General features: G+C 33.4%; 1 protein-coding gene across 1 annotated transcript in view; it reads right to left on the bottom strand.

The window, feature by feature from the left end:
• Window positions 1-24,245, bottom strand: part of slc41a2a (solute carrier family 41 member 2a) — a gene marked incomplete at both ends in the record, with an annotated part of 193,962 nt that extends 169,717 nt beyond the window's left edge. Inside the window, 4 exons of the mRNA XM_080762124.1 lie at window positions 21,256-21,400; window positions 22,120-22,191; window positions 23,483-23,590; window positions 24,141-24,245. Coding sequence (XP_080618250.1) covers window positions 21,256-21,400; window positions 22,120-22,191; window positions 23,483-23,590; window positions 24,141-24,245 — 430 coding nt within the window. The remainder of the gene's footprint in view (window positions 1-21,255; window positions 21,401-22,119; window positions 22,192-23,482; window positions 23,591-24,140) is intronic.
• Window positions 24,246-25,488: the final 1,243 nt, after the last annotated feature.

Below are 25,488 nucleotides of genomic sequence, written 5' to 3'. Positions count from 1 at the left end.
TTATTTTGGGAGGCAAATTATTTTGGGAGGCAAATTATTTTGGCAAATTATTTTGGGAGGCAAATTATTTTGGGAGGCAAATTATTTTGGCAAATTATTTTGGGAGGCAAATTATTTTGGCAAATTATTTTGGGAGGCAAATTATTTTGGCAAATTATTTTGGGAGGATAATTATTTTGGCAAATTATTTTGGGAGGCAAATTATTTTGGCAAATTATTTTGGGAGGCAAATTATTTTGGGAGGCAAATTATTTTGGCAAATTATTTTGGGAGGCAAATTATTTTGGCAAATTATTTTGGGAGGCAAATTATTTTGGGAGGCAAATTATTTTGGCAAATTATTTTGGGAGGCAAATTATTTTGGGAGGCAAATTATTTTGAGAGGCAAATTATTTTGGGAGGCAAATTATTTTGGCAAATTATTTTGGGAGGCAAATTATTTTGGCAAATTATTTTGGGAGGCAAATTATTTTGGCAAATTATTTTGGGAGGCAAATTATTTTGGCAAATTATTTTGGGAGGCAAATTATTTTGGGAGGCAAATTATTTTGAGAGGCAAATTATTTTGGGAGGCAAATTATTTTGGCAAATTATTTTGGGAGGCAAATTATTTTGGCAAATTATTTTGGGAGGCAAATTATTTTGGGAGGCAAATTATTTTGGGAGGCAAATTATTTTGGCAAATTATTTTGGGAGGCAAATTATTTTGGCAAATTATTTTGGGAGGCAAATTATTTTGGCAAATTATTTTGGGAGGCAAATTATTTTGGCAGGCAAATTATTTTGGGAGGCAAATTATTTTGGCAAATTATTTTGGGAGGCAAATTATTTTGGGAGGCAAATTATTTTGGGAGGATAATTATTTTGGGAGGCAAATTATTTTGGCAAATTATTTTGGCAAATTATTTTGGGAGGCAAATTATTTTGGGAGGCAAATTATTTTGGCAAATTATTTTGGGAGGCAAATTATTTTGGTTGTTGAGAAACAGTTCTTAAAACATTATTTGACACTTTTGGTTGTTGAAAAACAGCTTCTAACCATTATTTGACACTTTGGTTGTGGAGAAACAGCTCCTAAAACATTATTTTACACTTTTGGTTAGTGAGAAACAGCTCCTAAAACATTATTTGACACTTTTGGTTGTTGAAAAACAGCTTCTAACCATTATTTGACACTTTGGTTGTTGAGAAACAGCTCCTAAAACATTATTTTACACTTTTGGTTATTGAGAAACAGCTCCTAAAACATTATTTGACACTTTTGGTTGTTGAAAAACAGCTTCTAACCATTATTTGACACTTTGGTTGTTGAGAAACAGCTCCTAAAACATTATTTTACACTTTTGGTTATTGAGAAACATCTCCTAAAACATTATTTGACACTTTTGGTTGTTGAAAAACAGCTTCTAACCATTATTTGACACTTTGGTTGTTGAGAAACAGCTCCTAAAACATTATTTGACACTTTTGGTTGTTGAAAAACAGCTTCTAACCATTATTTGACACTTTGGTTGTTGAGAAACAGCTCCTAAAACATTATTTTACACTTTTGGTTATTGAGAAACAGCTCCTAAAACATTATTTGACACTTTTGGTTGTTGAAAAACAGCTTCTAACCATTATTTGACACTTTTGGTTGTTGAAAAACAGCTTCTAACCATTATTTGACACTTTGGTTGTTGAGAAACAGCTCCTAAAACATTATTTTACACTTTTGGTTATTGAGAAACAGCTCCTAAAACATTATTTGACACTTTTGGTTGTTGAAAAACAGCTTCTAACCATTATTTGACACTTTGGTTGTTGAGAAACAGCTCCTAAAACATTATTTTACACTTTTGGTTATTGAGAAACAGCTCCTAAAACATTATTTGACATTTTTGGTTGTTGAAAAACAGCTTCTAACCATTATTTGACACTTTGGTTGTTGAGAAACAGCTCCTAAAACATTATTTTACACTTTTGGTTGTTGAGAAACAGCTCCTAAAACATTATTTGACACTTTTGGTTGTTGAAAAACAGCTTCTAACCATTATTTGACACTTTGGTTGTTGAGAAACAGCTCCTAAAACATTATTTTACACTTTTGGTTATTGAGAAACAGCTCCTAAAACATTATTTGACACTTTTGGTTGTTGAAAAACAGCTTCTAACCCTTATTTGACACTTTGGTTGTTGAGAAACAGCTCCTAAAACATTATTTTACACTTTTGGTTATTATTATTGGTGATTATTATTATTTTGGGAGGCAAATTATTTTGGCAAATTATTTTGGGAGGCAAATTATTTTGGGAGGCAAATTATTTTGGGAGGCAAATTATTTTGGCAAATTATTTTGGGAGGCAAATTATTTTGGCAAATTATTTTGGGAGGCAAATTATTTTGGGAGGCAAATTATTTTGGCAAATTATTTTGGCAAATTATTTTGGGAGGCAAATTATTTTGGCAAATTATTTTGGGAGGCAAATTATTTTGGCAAATTATTTTGGGAGGCAAATTATTTTGGGAGGCAAATTATTTTGGCAAATTATTTTGGGAGGCAAATTATTTTGGGAGGCAAATTATTTTGGGAGGCAAATTATTTTGGGAGGCAAATTATTTTGGGAGGCAAATTATTTTGGCAAATTATTTTGGGAGGCAAATTATTTTGGGAGGCAAATTATTTTGGGAGGCAAATTATTTTGGGAGGCAAATTATTTTGGCAAATTATTTTGGGAGGATAATTATTTTGGGAGGCAAATTATTTTGGCAAATTATTTTGGGAGGCAAATTATTTTGGCAAATTATTTTGGGAGGCAAATTATTTTGGGAGGCAAATTATTTTGGGAGGCAAATTATTTTGGCAAATTATTTTGGGAGGATAATTATTTTGGGAGGATAATTATTTTGGGAGGCAAATTATTTTGGGAGGCAAATTATTTTGGGAGGCAAATTATTTTGGGAGGCAAATTATTTTGGGAGGCAAATTATTTTGGCAAATTATTTTGGGAGGCAAATTATTTTGGCAAATTATTTTGGGAGGCAAATTATTTTGGGAGGCAAATTATTTTGGCAAATTATTTTGGGAGGCAAATTATTTTGGGAGGCAAATTATTTTGGCAAATTATTTTGGGAGGCAAATTATTTTGGCAAATTATTTTGGGAGGATAATTATTTTGGGAGGCAAATTATTTTGGGAGGCAAATTATTTTGGGAGGCAAATTATTTTGGGAGGCAAATTATTTTGGCAAATTATTTTGGGAGGATAATTATTTTGGGAGGCAAATTATTTTGGCAAATTATTTTGGGAGGCAAATTATTTTGGCAAATTATTTTGGGAGGCAAATTATTTTGGCAAATTATTTTGGGAGGCAAATTATTTTGGCAAATTATTTTGGGAGGCAAATTATTTTGGGAGGATAATTATTTTGGGAGGCAAATTATTTTGGGAGGCAAATTATTTTGGGAGGCAAATTATTTTGGCAAATTATTTTGGGAGGATAATTATTTTGGGAGGCAAATTATTTTGACAAATTATTTTGGGAGGCAAATTATTTTGGCAAATTATTTTGGGAGGCAAATTATTTTGGGAGGCAAATTATTTTGGGAGGCAAATTATTTTGGCAAATTATTTTGGGAGGCAAATTATTTTGGGAGGCAAATTATTTTGGCAAATTATTTTGGGAGGCAAATTATTTTGGCAAATTATTTTGGGAGGCAAATTATTTTGGCAAATTATTTTGGGAGGATAATTATTTTGGCAAATTATTTTGGGAGGCAAATTATTTTGGCAAATTATTTTGGGAGGCAAATTATTTTGGGAGGCAAATTATTTTGGCAAATTATTTTGGGAGGCAAATTATTTTGGCAAATTATTTTGGGAGGCAAATTATTTTGGCAAATTATTTTGGGAGGCAAATTATTTTGGGAGGCAAATTATTTTGAGAGGCAAATTATTTTGGGAGGCAAATTATTTTGGCAAATTATTTTGGGAGGCAAATTATTTTGGCAAATTATTTTGGGAGGCAAATTATTTTGGCAAATTATTTTGGGAGGCAAATTATTTTGGCAAATTATTTTGGGAGGCAAATTATTTTGGGAGGCAAATTATTTTGAGAGGCAAATTATTTTGGGAGGCAAATTATTTTGGCAAATTATTTTGGGAGGCAAATTATTTTGGCAAATTATTTTGGGAGGCAAATTATTTTGGGAGGCAAATTATTTTGGGAGGCAAATTATTTTGGGAGGCAAATTATTTTGAGAGGCAAATTATTTTGGGAGGCAAATTATTTTGGCAAATTATTTTGGGAGGCAAATTATTTTGGCAAATTATTTTGGGAGGCAAATTATTTTGGCAGGCAAATTATTTTGGGAGGCAAATTATTTTGGCAAATTATTTTGGGAGGCAAATTATTTTGGGAGGCAAATTATTTTGGGAGGATAATTATTTTGGGAGGCAAATTATTTTGGCAAATTATTTTGGGAGGCAAATTATTTTGGCAAATTATTTTGGGAGGCAAATTATTTTGGGAGGCAAATTATTTTGGCAAATTATTTTGGGAGGCAAATTATTTTGGTTGTTGAGAAACAGTTCTTAAAACATTATTTGACACTTTTGGTTGTTGAAAAACAGCTTCTAACCATTATTTGACACTTTGGTTGTGGAGAAACAGCTCCTAAAACATTATTTTACACTTTTGGTTAGTGAGAAACAGCTCCTAAAACATTATTTGACACTTTTGGTTGTTGAAAAACAGCTTCTAACCATTATTTGACACTTTGGTTGTTGAGAAACAGCTCCTAAAACATTATTTTACACTTTTGGTTATTGAGAAACAGCTCCTAAAACATTATTTGACACTTTTGGTTGTTGAAAAACAGCTTCTAACCATTATTTGACACTTTGGTTGTTGAGAAACAGCTCCTAAAACATTATTTTACACTTTTGGTTATTGAGAAACATCTCCTAAAACATTATTTGACACTTTTGGTTGTTGAAAAACAGCTTCTAACCATTATTTGACACTTTGGTTGTTGAGAAACAGCTCCTAAAACATTATTTTACACTTTTGGTTATTGAGAAACAGCTCCTAAAACATTATTTGACACTTTTGGTTGTTGAAAAACAGCTTCTAACCATTATTTGACACTTTTGGTTGTTGAAAAACAGCTTCTAACCATTATTTGACACTTTGGTTGTTGAGAAACAGCTCCTAAAACATTATTTTACACTTTTGGTTATTGAGAAACAGCTCCTAAAACATTATTTGACACTTTTGGTTGTTGAAAAACAGCTTCTAACCATTATTTGACACTTTGGTTGTTGAGAAACAGCTCCTAAAACATTATTTTACACTTTTGGTTATTGAGAAACAGCTCCTAAAACATTATTTGACATTTTTGGTTGTTGAAAAACAGCTTCTAACCATTATTTGACACTTTGGTTGTTGAGAAACAGCTCCTAAAACATTATTTTACACTTTTGGTTGTTGAGAAACAGCTCCTAAAACATTATTTGACACTTTTGGTTGTTGAAAAACAGCTTCTAACCATTATTTGACACTTTGGTTGTTGAGAAACAGCTCCTAAAACATTATTTTACACTTTTGGTTATTGAGAAACAGCTCCTAAAACATTATTTGACACTTTTGGTTGTTGAAAAACAGCTTCTAACCCTTATTTGACACTTTGGTTGTTGAGAAACAGCCCCTAAAACATTATTTTACACTTTTGGTTATTATTATTGGTGATTATTATTATTTTGGGAGGCAAATTATTTTGGCAAATTATTTTGGGAGGCAAATTATTTTGGGAGGCAAATTATTTTGGCAAATTATTTTGGGAGGCAAATTATTTTGGCAAATTATTTTGGGAGGCAAATTATTTTGGGAGGCAAATTATTTTGAGAGGCAAATTATTTTGGGAGGCAAATTATTTTGGCAAATTATTTTGGGAGGCAAATTATTTTGGCAAATTATTTTGGGAGGCAAATTATTTTGGCAAATTATTTTGGGAGGCAAATTATTTTGGCAAATTATTTTGGGAGGCAAATTATTTTGGGAGGCAAATTATTTTGAGAGGCAAATTATTTTGGGAGGCAAATTATTTTGGCAAATTATTTTGGGAGGCAAATTATTTTGGCAAATTATTTTGGGAGGCAAATTATTTTGGCAAATTATTTTGGGAGGCAAATTATTTTGGGAGGCAAATTATTTTGGGAGGCAAATTATTTTGAGAGGCAAATTATTTTGGGAGGCAAATTATTTTGGCAAATTATTTTGGGAGGCAAATTATTTTGGCAAATTATTTTGGGAGGCAAATTATTTTGGCAGGCAAATTATTTTGGGAGGCAAATTATTTTGGCAAATTATTTTGGGAGGCAAATTATTTTGGGAGGATAATTATTTTGGGAGGCAAATTATTTTGGCAAATTATTTTGGGAGGCAAATTATTTTGGCAAATTATTTTGGGAGGCAAATTATTTTGGGAGGCAAATTATTTTGGCAAATTATTTTGGGAGGCAAATTATTTTGGTTGTTGAGAAACAGTTCTTAAAACATTATTTGACACTTTTGGTTGTTGAAAAACAGCTTCTAACCATTATTTGACACTTTGGTTGTTGAGAAACAGCTCCTAAAACATTATTTTACACTTTTGGTTAGTGAGAAACAGCTCCTAAAACATTATTTGACACTTTTGGTTGTTGAAAAACAGCTTCTAACCATTATTTGACACTTTGGTTGTTGAGAAACAGCTCCTAAAACATTATTTTACACTTTTGGTTATTGAGAAACAGCTCCTAAAACATTATTTGACACTTTTGGTTGTTGAAAAACAGCTTCTAACCATTATTTGACACTTTGGTTGTTGAGAAACAGCTCCTAAAACATTATTTTACACTTTTGGTTATTGAGAAACAGCTCCTAAAACATTATTTGACACTTTTGGTTGTTGAAAAACAGCTTCTAACCATTATTTGACACTTTGGTTGTTGAGAAACAGCTCCTAAAACATTATTTGACACTTTTGGTTGTTGAAAAACAGCTTCTAACCATTATTTGACACTTTGGTTGTTGAGAAACAGCTCCTAAAACATTATTTTACACTTTTGGTTATTGAGAAACAGCTCCTAAAACATTATTTGACACTTTTGGTTGTTGAAAAACAGCTTCTAACCATTATTTGACACTTTTGGTTGTTGAAAAACAGCTTCTAACCATTATTTGACACTTTGGTTGTTGAGAAACAGCTCCTAAAACATTATTTTACACTTTTGGTTATTGAGAAACAGCTCCTAAAACATTATTTGACACTTTTGGTTGTTGAAAAACAGCTTCTAACCATTATTTGACACTTTGGTTGTTGAGAAACAGCTCCTAAAACATTATTTTACACTTTTGGTTATTGAGAAACAGCTCCTAAAACATTATTTGACATTTCTGGTTGTTGAAAAACAGCTTCTAACCATTATTTGACACTTTGGTTGTTGAGAAACAGCTCCTAAAACATTATTTTACACTTTTGGTTGTTGAGAAACAGCTCCTAAAACATTATTTGACACTTTTGGTTGTTGAAAAACAGCTTCTAACCATTATTTGACACTTTGGTTGTTGAGAAACAGCTCCTAAAACATTATTTTACACTTTTGGTTATTGAGAAACAGCTCCTAAAACATTATTTGACACTTTTGGTTGTTGAAAAACAGCTTCTAACCATTATTTGACACTTTGGTTGTTGAGAAACAGCTCCTAAAACATTATTTTACACTTTTGGTTATTATTATTGGTGATTATTATTATTTTGGGAGGCAAATTATTTTGGCAAATTATTTTGGGAGGCAAATTATTTTGGGAGGCAAATTATTTTGGGAGGCAAATTATTTTGGCAAATTATTTTGGGAGGCAAATTATTTTGGCAAATTATTTTGGGAGGCAAATTATTTTGGGAGGCAAATTATTTTGGCAAATTATTTTGGGAGGCAAATTATTTTGGCAAATTATTTTGGGAGGCAAATTATTTTGGCAAATTATTTTGGGAGGCAAATTATTTTGGCAAATTATTTTGGGAGGCAAATTATTTTGGCAAATTATTTTGGGAGGCAAATTATTTTGGGAGGCAAATTATTTTGGCAAATTATTTTGGGAGGCAAATTATTTTGGCAAATTATTTTGGCAAATTATTTTGGGAGGATAATTATTTTGGGAGGCAAATTATTTTGGCAAATTATTTTGGGAGGCAAATTATTTTGGGAGGATAATTATTTTGGGAGGCAAATTATTTTGGCAAATTATTTTGGGAGGCAAATTATTTTGGGAGGCAAATTATTTTGGGAGGCAAATTATTTTGGGAGGCAAATTATTTTGGCAAATTATTTTGGGAGGCAAATTATTTTGGCAAATTATTTTGGCAAATTATTTTGGCAAATTATTTTGGGAGGCAAATTATTTTGGGAGGCAAATTATTTTGGGAGGCAAATTATTTTGAGAGGCAAATTATTTTGGGAGGCAAATTATTTTGGCAAATTATTTTGGGAGGCAAATTATTTTGGGAGGCAAATTATTTTGGCAAATTATTTTGGCAAATTATTTTGGGAGGCAAATTATTTTGAGAGGCAAATTATTTTGGGAGGCAAATTATTTTGGCAAATTATTTTGGGAGGCAAATTATTTTGGGAGGCAAATTATTTTGAGAGGCAAATTATTTTGGGAGGCAAATTATTTTGGCAAATTATTTTGGGAGGCAAATTATTTTGGCAAATTATTTTGGGAGGCAAATTATTTTGGCAAATTATTTTGGGAGGCAAATTATTTTGAGAGGCAAATTATTTTGGGAGGCAAATTATTTTGGGAGGCAAATTATTTTGGCAAATTATTTTGGGAGGCAAATTATTTTGGCAGGCAAATTATTTTGGGAGGCAAATTATTTTGGGAGGCAAATTATTTTGGCAAATTATTTTGGGAGGCAAATTATTTTGGGAGGCAAATTATTTTGGCAAATTATTTTGGGAGGATAATTATTTTGGGAGGCAAATTATTTTGGGAGGCAAATTATTTTGGGAGGCAAATTATTTTGGCAAATTATTTTGGGAGGCAAATTATTTTGAGAGGCAAATTATTTTGGGAGGCAAATTATTTTGGCAAATTATTTTGGGAGGCAAATTATTTTGGCAAATTATTTTGGGAGGCAAATTATTTTGGCAGGCAAATTATTTTGGGAGGCAAATTATTTTGGGAGGCAAATTATTTTGGCAAATTATTTTGGGAGGCAAATTATTTTGGCAAATTATTTTGGGAGGATAATTATTTTGGGAGGCAAATTATTTTGGCAAATTATTTTGGGAGGCAAATTATTTTGGCAAATTATTTTGGGAGGCAAATTATTTTGGCAAATTATTTTGGGAGGCAAATTATTTTGGCAAATTATTTTGGGAGGCAAATTATTTTGGTTGTTGAGAAACAGTTCTTAAAACATTATTTGACACTTTTGGTTGTTGAAAAACAGCTTCTAACCATTATTTGACACTTTGGTTGTTGAGAAACAGCTCCTAAAACATTATTTTACACTTTTGGTTAGTGAGAAACAGCTCCTAAAACATTATTTGACACTTTTGGTTGTTGAAAAACAGCTTCTAACCATTATTTGACACTTTGGTTGTTGAGAAACAGCTCCTAAAACATTATTTTACACTTTTGGTTATTGAGAAACAGCTCCTAAAACATTATTTGACACTTTTGGTTGTTGAAAAACAGCTTCTAACCATTATTTGACACTTTGGTTGTTGAGAAACAGCTCCTAAAACATTATTTTACACTTTTGGTTATTGAGAAACAGCTCCTAAAACATTATTTGACACTTTTGGTTGTTGAAAAACAGCTTCTAACCATTATTTGACACTTTGGTTGTTGAGAAACAGCTCCTAAAACATTATTTTACACTTTTGGTTGTTGAAAAACAGCTTCTAACCATTATTTGACACTTTGGTTGTTGAGAAACAGCTCCTAAAACATTATTTTACACTTTTGGTTATTGAGAAACAGCTCCTAAAACATTATTTGACACTTTTGGTTGTTGAAAAACAGCTTCTAACCATTATTTGACACTTTGGTTGTTGAGAAACAGCTCCTAAAACATTATTTTACACTTTTGGTTACTGAGAAACAGCTCCTAAAACATTATTTGACACTTTTGGTTGTTGAAAAACAGCTTCTAACCATTATTTGACACTTTGATTGTTGAGAAACAGCTCCTAAAACATTATTTTACACTTTTGGTTGTTGAGAAACAGTTCCTAAAACATTATTTGACACTTTTGGTTGTTGAAAAACAGCTTCTAACCATTATTTGACACTTTGGTTGTTGAGAAACAGCTCCTAAAACATTATTTTACACTTTTGGTTATTGAGAAACAGCTCCTAAAACATTATTTGACACTTTTGGTTGTTGAAAAACAGCTTCTAACCATTATTTGACACTTTGGTTGTTGAGAAACAGCTCCTAAAACATTATTTGACACTTTTGGTTGTTGAAAAACAGCTTCTAACCATTATTTGACACTTTGATTGTTGAGAAACAGCTCCTAAAACATTATTTTACACTTTTGGTTGTTGAGAAACAGTTCCTAAAACATTATTTTACACTTTTGGTTATTGAGAAACAGCTCCTAAAACATTATTTGACACTTTTGGTTGTTGAAAAACATTTTCTAACCATTATTTGACACTTTGGTTGTTGAGAAACAGCTCCTAAAACATTATTTTACACTTTTGGTTATTGAGAAACAGCTCCTAAAACATTATTTGACACTTTTGGTTGTTGAAAAACAGCTTCTAACCATTATTTGACACTTTGGTTATTGAGAAACAGCTCCTAAAACATTATTTTACACTTTTGGTTATTGAGAAACAGCTCCTAAAACATTATTTGACACTTTTGGTTGTTGAAAAACAGCTTCTAACCATTATTTGACACTTTGGTTGTTGAGAAACAGCTTCTAACCATTATTTGACACTTTGGTTGTTGAGAAACAGCTCCTAAAACATTATTTTACACTTTTGGTTATTGAGAAACAGCTCCTAAAACATTATTTGACACTTTTGGTTGTTGAAAAACAGCTTCTAACCATTATTTGACACTTTGGTTGTTGAGAAACAGCTCCTAAAACATTATTTTACACTTTTGGTTATTGAGAAACAGCTCCTAAAACATTATTTGACATTTTTGGTTGTTGAAAAACAGCTTCTAACCATTATTTGACACTTTGGTTGTTGAGAAACAGCTCCTAAAACATTATTTTACACTTTTGGTTGTTGAGAAACAGCTCCTAAAACATTATTTGACACTTTTGGTTGTTGAAAAACAGCTTCTAACCATTATTTGACACTTTGGTTGTTGAGAAACAGCTCCTAAAACATTATTTTACACTTTTGGTTATTGAGAAACAGCTCCTAAAACATTATTTGACACTTTTGGTTGTTGAAAAACAGCTTCTAACCATTATTTGACACTTTGGTTGTTGAGAAACAGCTCCTAAAACATTATTTTACACTTTTGGTTATTATTATTGGTGATTATTATTATTTTGGGAGGCAAATTATTTTGGCAAATTATTTTGGGAGGCAAATTATTTTGGGAGGCAAATTATTTTGGGAGGCAAATTATTTTGGCAAATTATTTTGGGAGGCAAATTATTTTGGCAAATTATTTTGGGAGGCAAATTATTTTGGGAGGCAAATTATTTTGGGAGGCAAATTATTTTGGCAAATTATTTTGGGAGGCAAATTATTTTGGCAAATTATTTTGGGAGGCAAATTATTTTGGCAAATTATTTTGGGAGGCAAATTATTTTGGGAGGCAAATTATTTTGGCAAATTATTTTGGGAGGCAAATTATTTTGGCAAATTATTTTGGCAAATTATTTTGGGAGGCAAATTATTTTGGGAGGCAAATTATTTTGGGAGGCAAATTATTTTGGCAAATTATTTTGGGAGGCAAATTATTTTGGCAAATTATTTTGGGAGGATAATTATTTTGGGAGGCAAATTATTTTGGGAGGCAAATTATTTTGGGAGGCAAATTATTTTGGGAGGCAAATTATTTTGGGAGGATAATTATTTTGGGAGGCAAATTATTTTGGCAAATTATTTTGGGAGGCAAATTATTTTGGGAGGCAAATTATTTTGGGAGGCAAATTATTTTGGCAAATTATTTTGGGAGGCAAATTATTTTGGCAAATTATTTTGGCAAATTATTTTGGGAGGCAAATTATTTTGGGAGGCAAATTATTTTGGGAGGCAAATTATTTTGAGAGGCAAATTATTTTGGGAGGCAAATTATTTTGGCAAATTATTTTGGGAGGCAAATTATTTTGGGAGGCAAATTATTTTGGCAAATTATTTTGGGAGGCAAATTATTTTGGCAAATTATTTTGGGAGGCAAATTATTTTGGGAGGCAAATTATTTTGAGAGGCAAATTATTTTGGGAGGCAAATTATTTTGGCAAATTATTTTGGGAGGCAAATTATTTTGGGAGGCAAATTATTTTGAGAGGCAAATTATTTTGGGAGGCAAATTATTTTGGCAAATTATTTTGGGAGGCAAATTATTTTGGCAAATTATTTTGGGAGGCAAATTATTTTGGCAAATTATTTTGGGAGGCAAATTATTTTGAGAGGCAAATTATTTTGGGAGGCAAATTATTTTGGGAGGCAAATTATTTTGGCAAATTATTTTGGGAGGCAAATTATTTTGGCAGGCAAATTATTTTGGGAGGCAAATTATTTTGGGAGGCAAATTATTTTGGCAAATTATTTTGGGAGGCAAATTATTTTGGGAGGCAAATTATTTTGGCAAATTATTTTGGGAGGATAATTATTTTGGGAGGCAAATTATTTTGGCAAATTATTTTGGGAGGCAAATTATTTTGGGAGGCAAATTATTTTGGCAAATTATTTTGGGAGGCAAATTATTTTGAGAGGCAAATTATTTTGGGAGGCAAATTATTTTGGCAAATTATTTTGGGAGGCAAATTATTTTGGCAAATTATTTTGGGAGGCAAATTATTTTGGCAGGCAAATTATTTTGGGAGGCAAATTATTTTGGGAGGCAAATTATTTTGGCAAATTATTTTGGGAGGCAAATTATTTTGGCAAATTATTTTGGGAGGATAATTATTTTGGGAGGCAAATTATTTTGGCAAATTATTTTGGGAGGCAAATTATTTTGGCAAATTATTTTGGGAGGCAAATTATTTTGGCAAATTATTTTGGGAGGCAAATTATTTTGGTTGTTGAGAAACAGTTCTTAAAACATTATTTGACACTTTTGGTTGTTGAAAAACAGCTTCTAACCATTATTTGACACTTTGGTTGTTGAGAAACAGCTCCTAAAACATTATTTTACACTTTTGGTTAGTGAGAAACAGCTCCTAAAACATTATTTGACACTTTTGGTTGTTGAAAAACAGCTTCTAACCATTATTTGACACTTTGGTTGTTGAGAAACAGCTCCTAAAACATTATTTTACACTTTTGGTTATTGAGAAACAGCTCCTAAAACATTATTTGACACTTTTGGTTGTTGAAAAACAGCTTCTAACCATTATTTGACACTTTGGTTGTTGAGAAACAGCTCCTAAAACATTATTTTACACTTTTGGTTATTGAGAAACAGCTCCTAAAACATTATTTGACACTTTTGGTTGTTGAAAAACAGCTTCTAACCATTATTTGACACTTTGGTTGTTGAGAAACAGCTCCTAAAACATTATTTTACACTTTTGGTTGTTGAAAAACAGCTTCTAACCATTATTTGACACTTTGGTTGTTGAGAAACAGCTCCTAAAACATTATTTTACACTTTTGGTTATTGAGAAACAGCTCCTAAAACATTATTTGACACTTTTGGTTGTTGAAAAACAGCTTCTAACCATTATTTGACACTTTGGTTGTTGAGAAACAGCTCCTAAAACATTATTTTACACTTTTGGTTACTGAGAAACAGCTCCTAAAACATTATTTGACACTTTTGGTTGTTGAAAAACAGCTTCTAACCATTATTTGACACTTTGATTGTTGAGAAACAGCTCCTAAAACATTATTTTACACTTTTGGTTGTTGAGAAACAGTTCCTAAAACATTATTTGACACTTTTGGTTGTTGAAAAACAGCTTCTAACCATTATTTGACACTTTGGTTGTTGAGAAACAGCTCCTAAAACATTATTTTACACTTTTGGTTATTGAGAAACAGCTCCTAAAACATTATTTGACACTTTTGGTTGTTGAAAAACAGCTTCTAACCATTATTTGACACTTTGGTTGTTGAGAAACAGCTCCTAAAACATTATTTGACACTTTTGGTTGTTGAAAAACAGCTTCTAACCATTATTTGACACTTTGATTGTTGAGAAACAGCTCCTAAAACATTATTTTACACTTTTGGTTGTTGAGAAACAGTTCCTAAAACATTATTTTACACTTTTGGTTATTGAGAAACAGCTCCTAAAACATTATTTGACACTTTTGGTTGTTGAAAAACATTTTCTAACCATTATTTGACACTTTGGTTGTTGAGAAACAGCTCCTAAAACATTATTTTACACTTTTGGTTATTGAGAAACAGCTCCTAAAACATTATTTGACACTTTTGGTTGTTGAAAAACAGCTTCTAACCATTATTTGACACTTTGGTTATTGAGAAACAGCTCCTAAAACATTATTTTACACTTTTGGTTATTGAGAAACAGCTCCTAAAACATTATTTGACACTTTTGGTTGTTGAAAAACAGCTTCTAACCATTATTTGACACTTTGGTTGTTGAGAAACAGCTTCTAACCATTATTTGACACTTTGGTTGTTGAGAAACAGCTCCTAAAACATTATTTTACACTTTTGGTTATTGAGAAACAGCTCCTAAAACATTATTTGACACTTTTGGTTGTTGAAAAACAGCTTCTAACCATTATTTGACACTTTGGTTGTTGAGAAACAGCTCCTAAAACATTATTTTACACTTTTGGTTATTGAGAAACAGCTCCTAAAACATTATTTGACATTTTTGGTTGTTGAAAAACAGCTTCTAACCATTATTTGACACTTTGGTTGTTGAGAAACAGCTCCTAAAACATTATTTTACACTTTTGGTTGTTGAGAAACAGCTCCTAAAACATTATTTGACACTTTTGGTTGTTGAAAAACAGCTTCTAACCATTATTTGACACTTTGGTTGTTGAGAAACAGCTCCTAAAACATTATTTTACACTTTTGGTTATTGAGAAACAGCTCCTAAAACATTATTTGACACTTTTGGTTGTTGAAAAACAGCTTCTAACCATTATTTGACACTTTGGTTGTTGAGAAACAGCTCCTAAAACATTATTTTACACTTTTGGTTATTATTATTGGTGATTATTATTATTTTGGGAGGCAAATTATTTTGGCAAATTATTTTGGGAGGCAAATTATTTTGGGAGGCAAATTATTTTGGGAGGCAAATTATTTTGGGAGGCAAATTATTTTGGCAAATTATTTTGGGAGGCAAATTATTTTGGCAAATTATTTTGGGAGGCAAATTATTTTGGGAGGCAAATTATTTTGGGAGGCAAATTATTTTGGGAGGCAAATTATTTTGGCAAATTATTTTGGGAGGCAAATTATTTTGGCAAATTATTTTGGGAGGCAAATTATTTTGGCAAATTATTTTGGGAGGCAAATTATTTTGGGAGGCAAATTATTTTGGCAAATTATTTTGGGAGGCAAATTATTTTGGCAAATTATTTTGGCAAATTATTTTGGGAGGCAAATTATTTTGGGAGGCAAATTATTTTGGGAGGCAAATTATTTTGGCAAATTATTTTGGGAGGCAAATTATTTTGGCAAATTATTTTGGGAGGATAATTATTTTGGGAGGCAAATTATTTTGGCAAATTATTTTGGGAGGCAAATTATTTTGGGAGGCAAATTATTTTGGGAGGCAAATTATTTTGGGAGGATAATTATTTTGGGAGGCAAATTATTTTGGCAAATTATTTTGGGAGGCAAATTATTTTGGGAGGCAAATTATTTTGGGAGGCAAATTATTTTGGCAAATTATTTTGGGAGGCAAATTATTTTGGCAAATTATTTTGGCAAATTATTTTGGCAAATTATTTTGGGAGGCAAATTATTTTGGGAGGCAAATTATTTTGGGAGGCAAATTATTTTGAGAGGCAAATTATTTTGGGAGGCAAATTATTTTGGCAAATTATTTTGGGAGGCAAATTATTTTGGGAGGCAAATTATTTTGGCAAATTATTTTGGGAGGCAAATTATTTTGGCAAATTATTTTGGGAGGCAAATTATTTTGGGAGGCAAATTATTTTGAGAGGCAAATTATTTTGGGAGGCAAATTATTTTGGCAAATTATTTTGGGAGGCAAATTATTTTGGCAAATTATTTTGGGAGGCAAATTATTTTGGCAAATTATTTTGGGAGGCAAATTATTTTGAGAGGCAAATTATTTTGGGAGGCAAATTATTTTGGCAAATTATTTTGGGAGGCAAATTATTTTGGCAGGCAAATTATTTTGGGAGGCAAATTATTTTGGGAGGCAAATTATTTTGGCAAATTATTTTGGGAGGCAAATTATTTTGGGAGGCAAATTATTTTGGCAAATTATTTTGGGAGGATAATTATTTTGGGAGGCAAATTATTTTGGCAAATTATTTTGGGAGGCAAATTATTTTGGGAGGCAAATTATTTTGGCAAATTATTTTGGGAGGCAAATTATTTTGAGAGGCAAATTATTTTGGGAGGCAAATTATTTTGGCAAATTATTTTGGGAGGCAAATTATTTTGGCAAATTATTTTGGGAGGCAAATTATTTTGGCAGGCAAATTATTTTGGGAGGCAAATTATTTTGGGAGGCAAATTATTTTGGCAAATTATTTTGGGAGGCAAATTATTTTGGCAAATTATTTTGGGAGGATAATTATTTTGGGAGGCAAATTATTTTGGGAGGCAAATTATTTTGGCAAATTATTTTGGGAGGCAAATTATTTTGGCAAATTATTTTGGGAGGCAAATTATTTTGGTTGTTGAGAAACAGTTCTTAAAACATTATTTGACACTTTTGGTTGTTGAAAAACAGCTTCTAACCATTATTTGACACTTTGGTTGTTGAGAAACAGCTCCTAAAACATTATTTTACACTTTTGGTTAGTGAGAAACAGCTCCTAAAACATTATTTGACACTTTTGGTTGTTGAAAAACAGCTTCTAACCATTATTTGACACTTTGGTTGTTGAGAAACAGCTCCTAAAACATTATTTTACACTTTTGGTTATTGAGAAACAGCTCCTAAAACATTATTTGACACTTTTGGTTGTTGAAAAACAGCTTCTAACCATTATTTGACACTTTGGTTGTTGAGAAACAGCTCCTAAAACATTATTTTACACTTTTGGTTATTGAGAAACAGCTCCTAAAACATTATTTGACACTTTTGGTTGTTGAAAAACAGCTTCTAACCATTATTTGACACTTTGGTTGTTGAGAAACAGCTCCTAAAACATTATTTTACACTTTTGGTTGTTGAAAAACAGCTTCTAACCATTATTTGACACTTTGGTTGTTGAGAAACAGCTCCTAAAACATTATTTTACACTTTTGGTTATTGAGAAACAGCTCCTAAAACATTATTTGACACTTTTGGTTGTTGAAAAACAGCTTCTAACCATTATTTGACACTTTGGTTGTTGAGAAACAGCTCCTAAAACATTATTTTACACTTTTGGTTACTGAGAAACAGCTCCTAAAACATTATTTGACACTTTTGGTTGTTGAAAAACAGCTTCTAACCATTATTTGACACTTTGATTGTTGAGAAACAGCTCCTAAAACATTATTTTACACTTTTGGTTGTTGAGAAACAGTTCCTAAAACATTATTTGACACTTTTGGTTGTTGAAAAACAGCTTCTAACCATTATTTGACACTTTGGTTGTTGAGAAACAGCTCCTAAAACATTATTTTACACTTTTGGTTATTGAGAAACAGCTCCTAAAACATTATTTGACACTTTTGGTTGTTGAAAAACAGCTTCTAACCATTATTTGACACTTTGGTTGTTGAGAAACAGCTCCTAAAACATTATTTGACACTTTTGGTTGTTGAAAAACAGCTTCTAACCATTATTTGACACTTTGATTGTTGAGAAACAGCCCCTAAAACATTATTTTATACTTTTGGTTGTTGAGAAACAGTTCCTAAAACATTATTTTACACTTTTGGTTATTGAGAAACAGCTCCTAAAACATTATTTGACACTTTTGGTTGTTGAAAAACATTTTCTAACCATTATTTGACACTTTGGTTGTTGAGAAACAGCTCCTAAAACATTATTTTACACTTTTGGTTATTGAGAAACAGCTCCTAAAACATTATTTGACACTTTTGGTTGTTGAAAAACAGCTTCTAACCATTATTTGACACTTTGGTTATTGAGAAACAGCTCCTAAAACATTATTTTACACTTTTGGTTATTGAGAAACAGCTCCTAAAACATTATTTGACACTTTTGGTTGTTGAAAAACAGCTTCTAACCATTATTTGACACTTTGGTTGTTGAGAAACAGCTCCTAAAATATTATTTTACACTTTTGGTTATTGAGAAACAGCTCCTAAAACATTATTTGACACTTTTGGTTGTTGAAAAACAGCTTCTAACCATTATTTGACACTTTGGTTGTTGAGAAACAGCTCCTAAAACATTATTTTACACTTTTGGTTATTATTATTGGTGATTATTATTATTTTGGGAGGCAAATTATTTTGGGAGGCAAATTATTTTGGCAAATTATTTTGGGAGGCAAATTATTTTGGGAGGCAAATTATTTTGGGAGGCAAATTATTTTGAGAGGCAAATTATTTTGGGAGGCAAATTATTTTGGCAAATTATTTTGGGAGGCAAATTATTTTGGGAGGCAAATTATTTTGGCAAATTATTTTGGGAGGCAAATTATTTTGGCAAATTATTTTGGGAGGCAAATTATTTTGGGAGGCAAATTATTTTGAGAGGCAAATTATTTTGGGAGGCAAATTATTTTGGCAAATTATTTTGGGAGGCAAATTATTTTGGCAAATTATTTTGGGAGGCAAATTATTTTGAGAGGCAAATTATTTTGGGAGGCAAATTATTTTGGCAAATTATTTTGGGAGGCAAATTATTTTGGGAGGCAAATTATTTTGGCAGGCAAATTATTTTGGGAGGCAAATTATTTTGGGAGGCAAATTATTTTGGCAAATTATTTTGGGAGGCAAATTATTTTGGGAGGCAAATTATTTTGGCAAATTATTTTGGGAGGATAATTATTTTGGGAGGCAAATTATTTTGGCAAATTATTTTGGGAGGCAAATTATTTTGGGAGGCAAATTATTTTGGCAAATTATTTTGGGAGGCAAATTATTTTGAGAGGCAAATTATTTTGGGAGGCAAATTATTTTGGCAAATTATTTTGGGAGGCAAATTATTTTGGCAAATTATTTTGGGAGGCAAATTATTTTGGCAGGCAAATTATTTTGGGAGGCAAATTATTTTGGGAGGCAAATTATTTTGCCAAATTATTTTGGGAGGCAAATTATTTTGGCAAATTATTTTGGGAGGATAATTATTTTGGGAGGCAAATTATTTTGGGAGGCAAATTATTTTGGCAAATTATTTTGGGAGGCAAATTATTTTGGCAAATTATTTTGGGAGGCAAATTATTTTGGTTGTTGAGAAACAGTTCTTAAAACATTATTTGACACTTTTGGTTGTGGCTGGATGGTAACCGCAAGGTTGCCAGTTCGAACCCGGGCTCCCCCAGGGTCAGTGTCGAAGACTCTGAACCCCTAATTGCTCCTGATGTGCTGGTTAGTGCCTTGCATGGTTTCAGCCACCATCAGTGTATGAATGTGTGTGAATGGGTGAATGTAATGAACAATCTATCTATGTAAAGCGCCTTGGATAAATGCATCATTTAACATAATGTTAGCTCCATATATGGAGATCTAAGGGTGACAGCGGGAGCATGGGTTTGATGAGGGCCTGTTGAGAACTCTAGTTTTCGCCGGCTGCCGGGTGTGGCTGGACAAATAACTTTGGGGCAGGCCCGTCTAGAGTTTAAATCAGCGGCCCGCGGGCCATCTTATATAAATGGCATTAAATGGGGGTCAGTAAGTAGCCTCTGCATGTCAAACTGGGGGTCCTTTTCAAATGGAGTCTTGCCCTGATCATTAATTTCAGGGCAAGACCTCGACCTTGTGCGTGCCGACTCAGCCCCCAGCCTGGTACCATAGTTAAAATATGGCCCTTGAGGAAAATTAATTGGGGAACCCTGGTTTAAATGGACAGGTATCAGTCAAAAGGGAGATTGAAAAGGCCAATATTGATGACATCAGGGATCGCCATATATGGGCATATACAGTATGGGCTTAATATTGATGACATCAGGGATCTCCATCCATGATGATGTCACGTGATGTCACAAGGCATGACCATACATACATGTATATCGAAGCATGGGGTGTTCTTCCACGAGTGTAAGCATGCCTAGTGCTTATAATTGGTGTTACATTTGTCATATAGAAAAGCAATCTTCATGTCTCCCTGTAAAAATTACACATATTTTCATAACATGCATAATTGATTCGAAGTTCCTAGATCACAAGTGCTGGCATGGAGCAGTTCAAGATACAGTTCATAAACCCAGCATGTTTAGATTAACATTATGTTTAGTATTTAATGTGACTGAGTGAATCATTATTATCTGCCTTGACATATCTGCAATGAGTTAACAACCTCACAAACTGGTGAGAATGGCCTCCCAGAGAAACTTGTGAGGACTGGGAATGTGAACAATTTTGATGGCATTTATGAGTGGCATTAAAGAAAATTGGTAATTTCTGCTGTTACTTTCTGTAAATGAGTCCAATAGAGTGAGTGGTCAAAAGCTGCATTCAGACCTAAATATACTGTATATATTCGCCTCGGTTTGTCCCGTTTGTACCACGCCAGATCGCGCCACTCCCGTTTGCGCAATTCTGACTTTGTATGTACATACTTTGTATGTAATCGCGCCGCTCTAGACAGTCAAACAACAATATTGTAGTCTTCAAAATATTCTGTTTTCCGAGTCTGTCGCCAAAAAGGAACCAGATTAACCAGATTAAATTAATGTATTAAGGGCCTGCCCCTCAATTGTACGTAAGTTGAAATAAAGGTTAGTGATTAGGGTGGTAACAGTTTGTGTTCTTGGCTTGCCTTGTATCAACGAAGCCATGAAGGCCGTAGAAATGCTGGCAGAACACAGAAGAGCTGCATGATTGAGAGGCATCTCTCCCTTCATTGCCAAGCCTAAAACTATTGCCATCACAGCAGCCAATAGTCCCAGCACTGTGGCCTGCACCTGGGAGAGTAAGAGAATAACTATTGAAACATGTTCAGGGAGAGCTGTGTGTAGTTGTACACAGTAAAATACTAAAAGCTCATTTAACCACTTAACAGGGAAAGCATCAGTGTTATTTTAGATTTCAGCTATAGCAACTCTGTTTATCTCTCTCGGTTTGTTTCTACATTTGGTAAAAATAGCTTATTTGCGTCTACATATGACGTAAATTCTCCATTAATTGTCAATGGGAATTTTATGTTTGTGTAAGACGGAAATCTACACTATTATAGCTGAATATAGGAGCTACTATGAGCTCGTAGATTTGCTACAGCTTTGTGTGTATGTAGCACCGAATGTGATGATTTGATTGGCTTGGCTTTTTATCTTGATTTTTCTTTGCCAATCATATATTTTACTTCTGGTGGTCCCTGGAACAAAATATTTTGAGATGGGGGTCCACAACCAAATACATATCATTGTGGGGGTCCTGGGGAGCACTACTGATATACTAACATACTTTTTTCTTAGAAGACATTTGTAGAATCAGCCTCAGCCAAGTCTTAATGGGTTAAAACCCTATATACTTTGTGACTCTACTAGGTCCTCCTATTTTCCCTTTACACAGAAAATAGCCAATCTACAAGCTCACAATGCATTCAAAAGTGACAAGTTGTCAGCTTGTATATGCGATGTGTTGTGACTATCACAACTCACATCACAATATGAAATCAAACTACCTGCTTCAGAGCCAGGTTCCCGGTAATCAAAATCCATTTTTCTTTTGCAGACTCCATTCTTCCTGAATTCACCTGACAACATCACATAATGACATGATCATTCATTTTTGAAATATCATTCCCATCTTCCATGTATACATCTTAAAATGTGTTTAATGGGTAAATAAATGGCATGCCACTCATAAGATAACAGAGGCTCATTCTTAGCAGTCCATTTGATCCATTTGAAAAAGCATGAACACCAGCTGATGAACAAGTCATGGCCATTTAGAAATTGTATTCTTTTGATGTTAATCAGTGTTTGTTCAGTTGATTGTGTGCAATCAATAAACTACAATACAAATGTGTGGTTAACTGTTGATTGTGATTGGACATGCCAAACAATGGGCATGCACATATATGGGCATATACTGATGACAGGGATCTCCAGATATGTTTGTCTTTCTAATTAATATTTTTGCAATAGCAAAAGTAAATGATGGATTAAATGTTCAGGAGAAGCACAATTTTTTTAAATAAAGAAATTACTTGTTAACTATGAACATTTACTGCAACCCTGAAAACAATGGATTTTAAAATATAGAATAGATGTAATATTAGATAAAATTGTTTGAGTTGTTTATAAATTTGCCAAGTAGGTCATTAGGCCTATACTGCAAGTGGAACCGCTGCTGTTATCTTGACAAATTGGTGTGGATTTTCACACCAGGACAGAGAACTCATGATGTAAGAGAGAAAACGTATTACGAAGAACTCTTACCCTGTTTAAACCTACCATAAAAGATCGACATGATGTAGTCCTGTTTTGCCTTTCATCTTGTGTTTATCTTATTAAGGTATACTGCTATGTGAAGTCCTTTATGTGTCATCAGAAGCACATATGACAGAAAGATGCGTGCGCAGTGTTTGCGCAGTGGTGTAGAAGTACTCAAATGTTTTACTAAAGTAAAAGTATCAATACTATAATGTAGTATTCCAAATTGACTTGAGTAAAAGTACAAAGTATTGTCATCAAAATATACTTAAAGTACCAAAGTACTCGTATGAAATGTCCCATTTCACAAGTTTTCAAGTGTATAAAAGGTATAACTAAATCTTTTGAAAATAGCCAAAGTTAAATAGGGTTGAAGTGGTTAATAATCTAAATCTGCAAAGTAACTAGAAACTACATTTTTGAAATTATTGTAGTGAAGTAAAAAGTGTGTGTGTGTGTGTGTGTGTGTGTGTGTGTGTGTGTGTGTGTGTGTGTGTGTGTGTGTGTGTGTGTGTGTGTGTGTGTGTGTGTGTGTGTGCGTGCGTGCGTGCGTGCGTGCGTGCGTGCGTGCGTGCGTACGTACGTGCATGCGTGCGTGTCTCTACTCACAGCAGTTGAGAGCCTAGAGGCCAGGGTCATCTCCACGTTCCCCTTCAGTCCCAGTACAGCAGGCACCAGAATGAAGATTTCTGTCACCTCCTGGAACACCTCCCAATACTTCCACAAATACACACAAGTTATAGAATAGTAAGTTAACCAAGGTCAATAAATGGATGGGATCTTCATGAAATGTGGTTGTAATGACCTGTAGGCTCAAGCTGCCCGAAGAGATGATGAAAAGGTTAAGGTCACAGTCAAGGTCAACATGTATGTCAGGAACAGAGAAAAGTAGAAAAGAGATGTTAGTGTAGGCAGGGATTAAGCTCCAGATGTGTTTTTCCCCGGTTTTATATAAGTCAGGGGTTTTCAACTTATTGTGAACGAGGGACCACCACCCTGACTTAGACTCAACCTGGATACCACTGTTGTGTTGGGTGGGGATATGGGCTAAGTTTAGACTCCACTGTGAACACGTGCAATACCTTCACGGATCACCAGTGGTCCACGGACCACATGTTGAAAACCGCTGCATAGTATAAAGCAAAAGTCTTAACTTTACTAAGCGTAACTCTGAGGGTGTACAAAAGAGTTCATGTAACACTCAGTAGTATTTAACCATGCGGTATCCTAGTGTGTTATTGTTGTCCCATATCTCTTTAAGTCTTACCTGTACCACATCAAGCAGCATCCCTGCAGAGACTGTGCCCAGCCCAGCCAGCAGGAAGGGTACTAGAATCTGCAACACCATAGAGCAGACTGTCTCCGTTGGCATGTCCCTGGAACTGACCTGGTCCTGGACACCGAAGACTTCTGCACTCTTCCCAGATATACCTCTACTGAACTTTGACCCCTTGCTGTCTCCATTGGGGAGTAGGAGGTCTGTCTCAGTATATGGACACAGTTGATAAGCGGTTGGTGATCTCCCTGGGGGAAGTTGTTGTTGTTGATGAGATGTGACCTGGTTCCATCCGTTGCCTCTTCCCAGAGAGTCAGCAACAACCATAGTGTGAAATGACAGTGGGCAGCTTTCTGCCGCACCCGCCTCCCGACAAACAGTGTCCCCACCTGAACTGATCACTGACACTGGAACAGCTGAGTAGTGAAAATCCAAGGATGAGGATGATGCCACCAAATCAGAATGAATCCACAGGATGTGATACTGCAACAGAACAAAGCTTTAATAAGGCATGTGTCATGAACATGACAGGACAATTATTGCAAAGCATTTTGCCTTGCGTTTTAAATAATATAGCTTGCCCACACATTATAACTCTAAAGTGATGATAGTCCTTATATGCCAACTGATGGTCCCTCACATCCCAAACCAACTATTAGACTGAGCCTTTTATTTTAGGCCTATATATGGCAATATAAACTGCATACAGAAATAAAGCAATTGACAATTAACACATAACACAATAAAACCAAATAACTTGTACGTGTACAGTGCTATGAAAATTAAGCAATATTAGTCACTAATCTTCCATATCACTGCCAGATTTTACATTATACCCTGAAGTGTATAATATAGAATTATGAAGCTACACAGGAAACCCAATAAGTGAGTTAACATTTCAAAGACCAGTACTAAAGTAGGCCTACTCATATGATCACCTGCCACCTAGCCATGCAACATGGACATGGCAAAAAAAAACCTGCTTGTGGCCTCATAACTTTTGTCACGGTCATCTAATGGTACACATTGCATGCATTATCATGCTGAATACCTACATTTTCCCCAAAGCAATTCTGAGGCTGCTTTGTCTGACAGAGACAATATTCCACTTTATTTCCAATTTCTCTAAAATGAGCAATTACCAATTAGTTCCTGCATGGTTGGAAAGGTTAGAACCTTATGCCAGAACTTGCTTCTATATATGCATATTTGAGAGTAGCCCTGAAAACATGACTCTCGATAATCATCATGGCAGTCATGTTTTCAGGGCTAATTTGAGAGCTTTGCTGGTAAGTTAACATGAGTGACCAGTGGATCTGTTATTATGCATCGGCAAATA

The sequence above is a fragment of the Protomyctophum bolini genome, assembly GCF_963924005.1.
Source record: "Protomyctophum bolini genome assembly, chromosome: 4".
Lineage (NCBI taxonomy): Eukaryota > Metazoa > Chordata > Actinopteri > Myctophiformes > Myctophidae > Protomyctophum > Protomyctophum bolini.
Note: the sequence above shows the minus strand (reverse complement) of the source record. Positions and strands in the feature narration are given on the sequence as shown.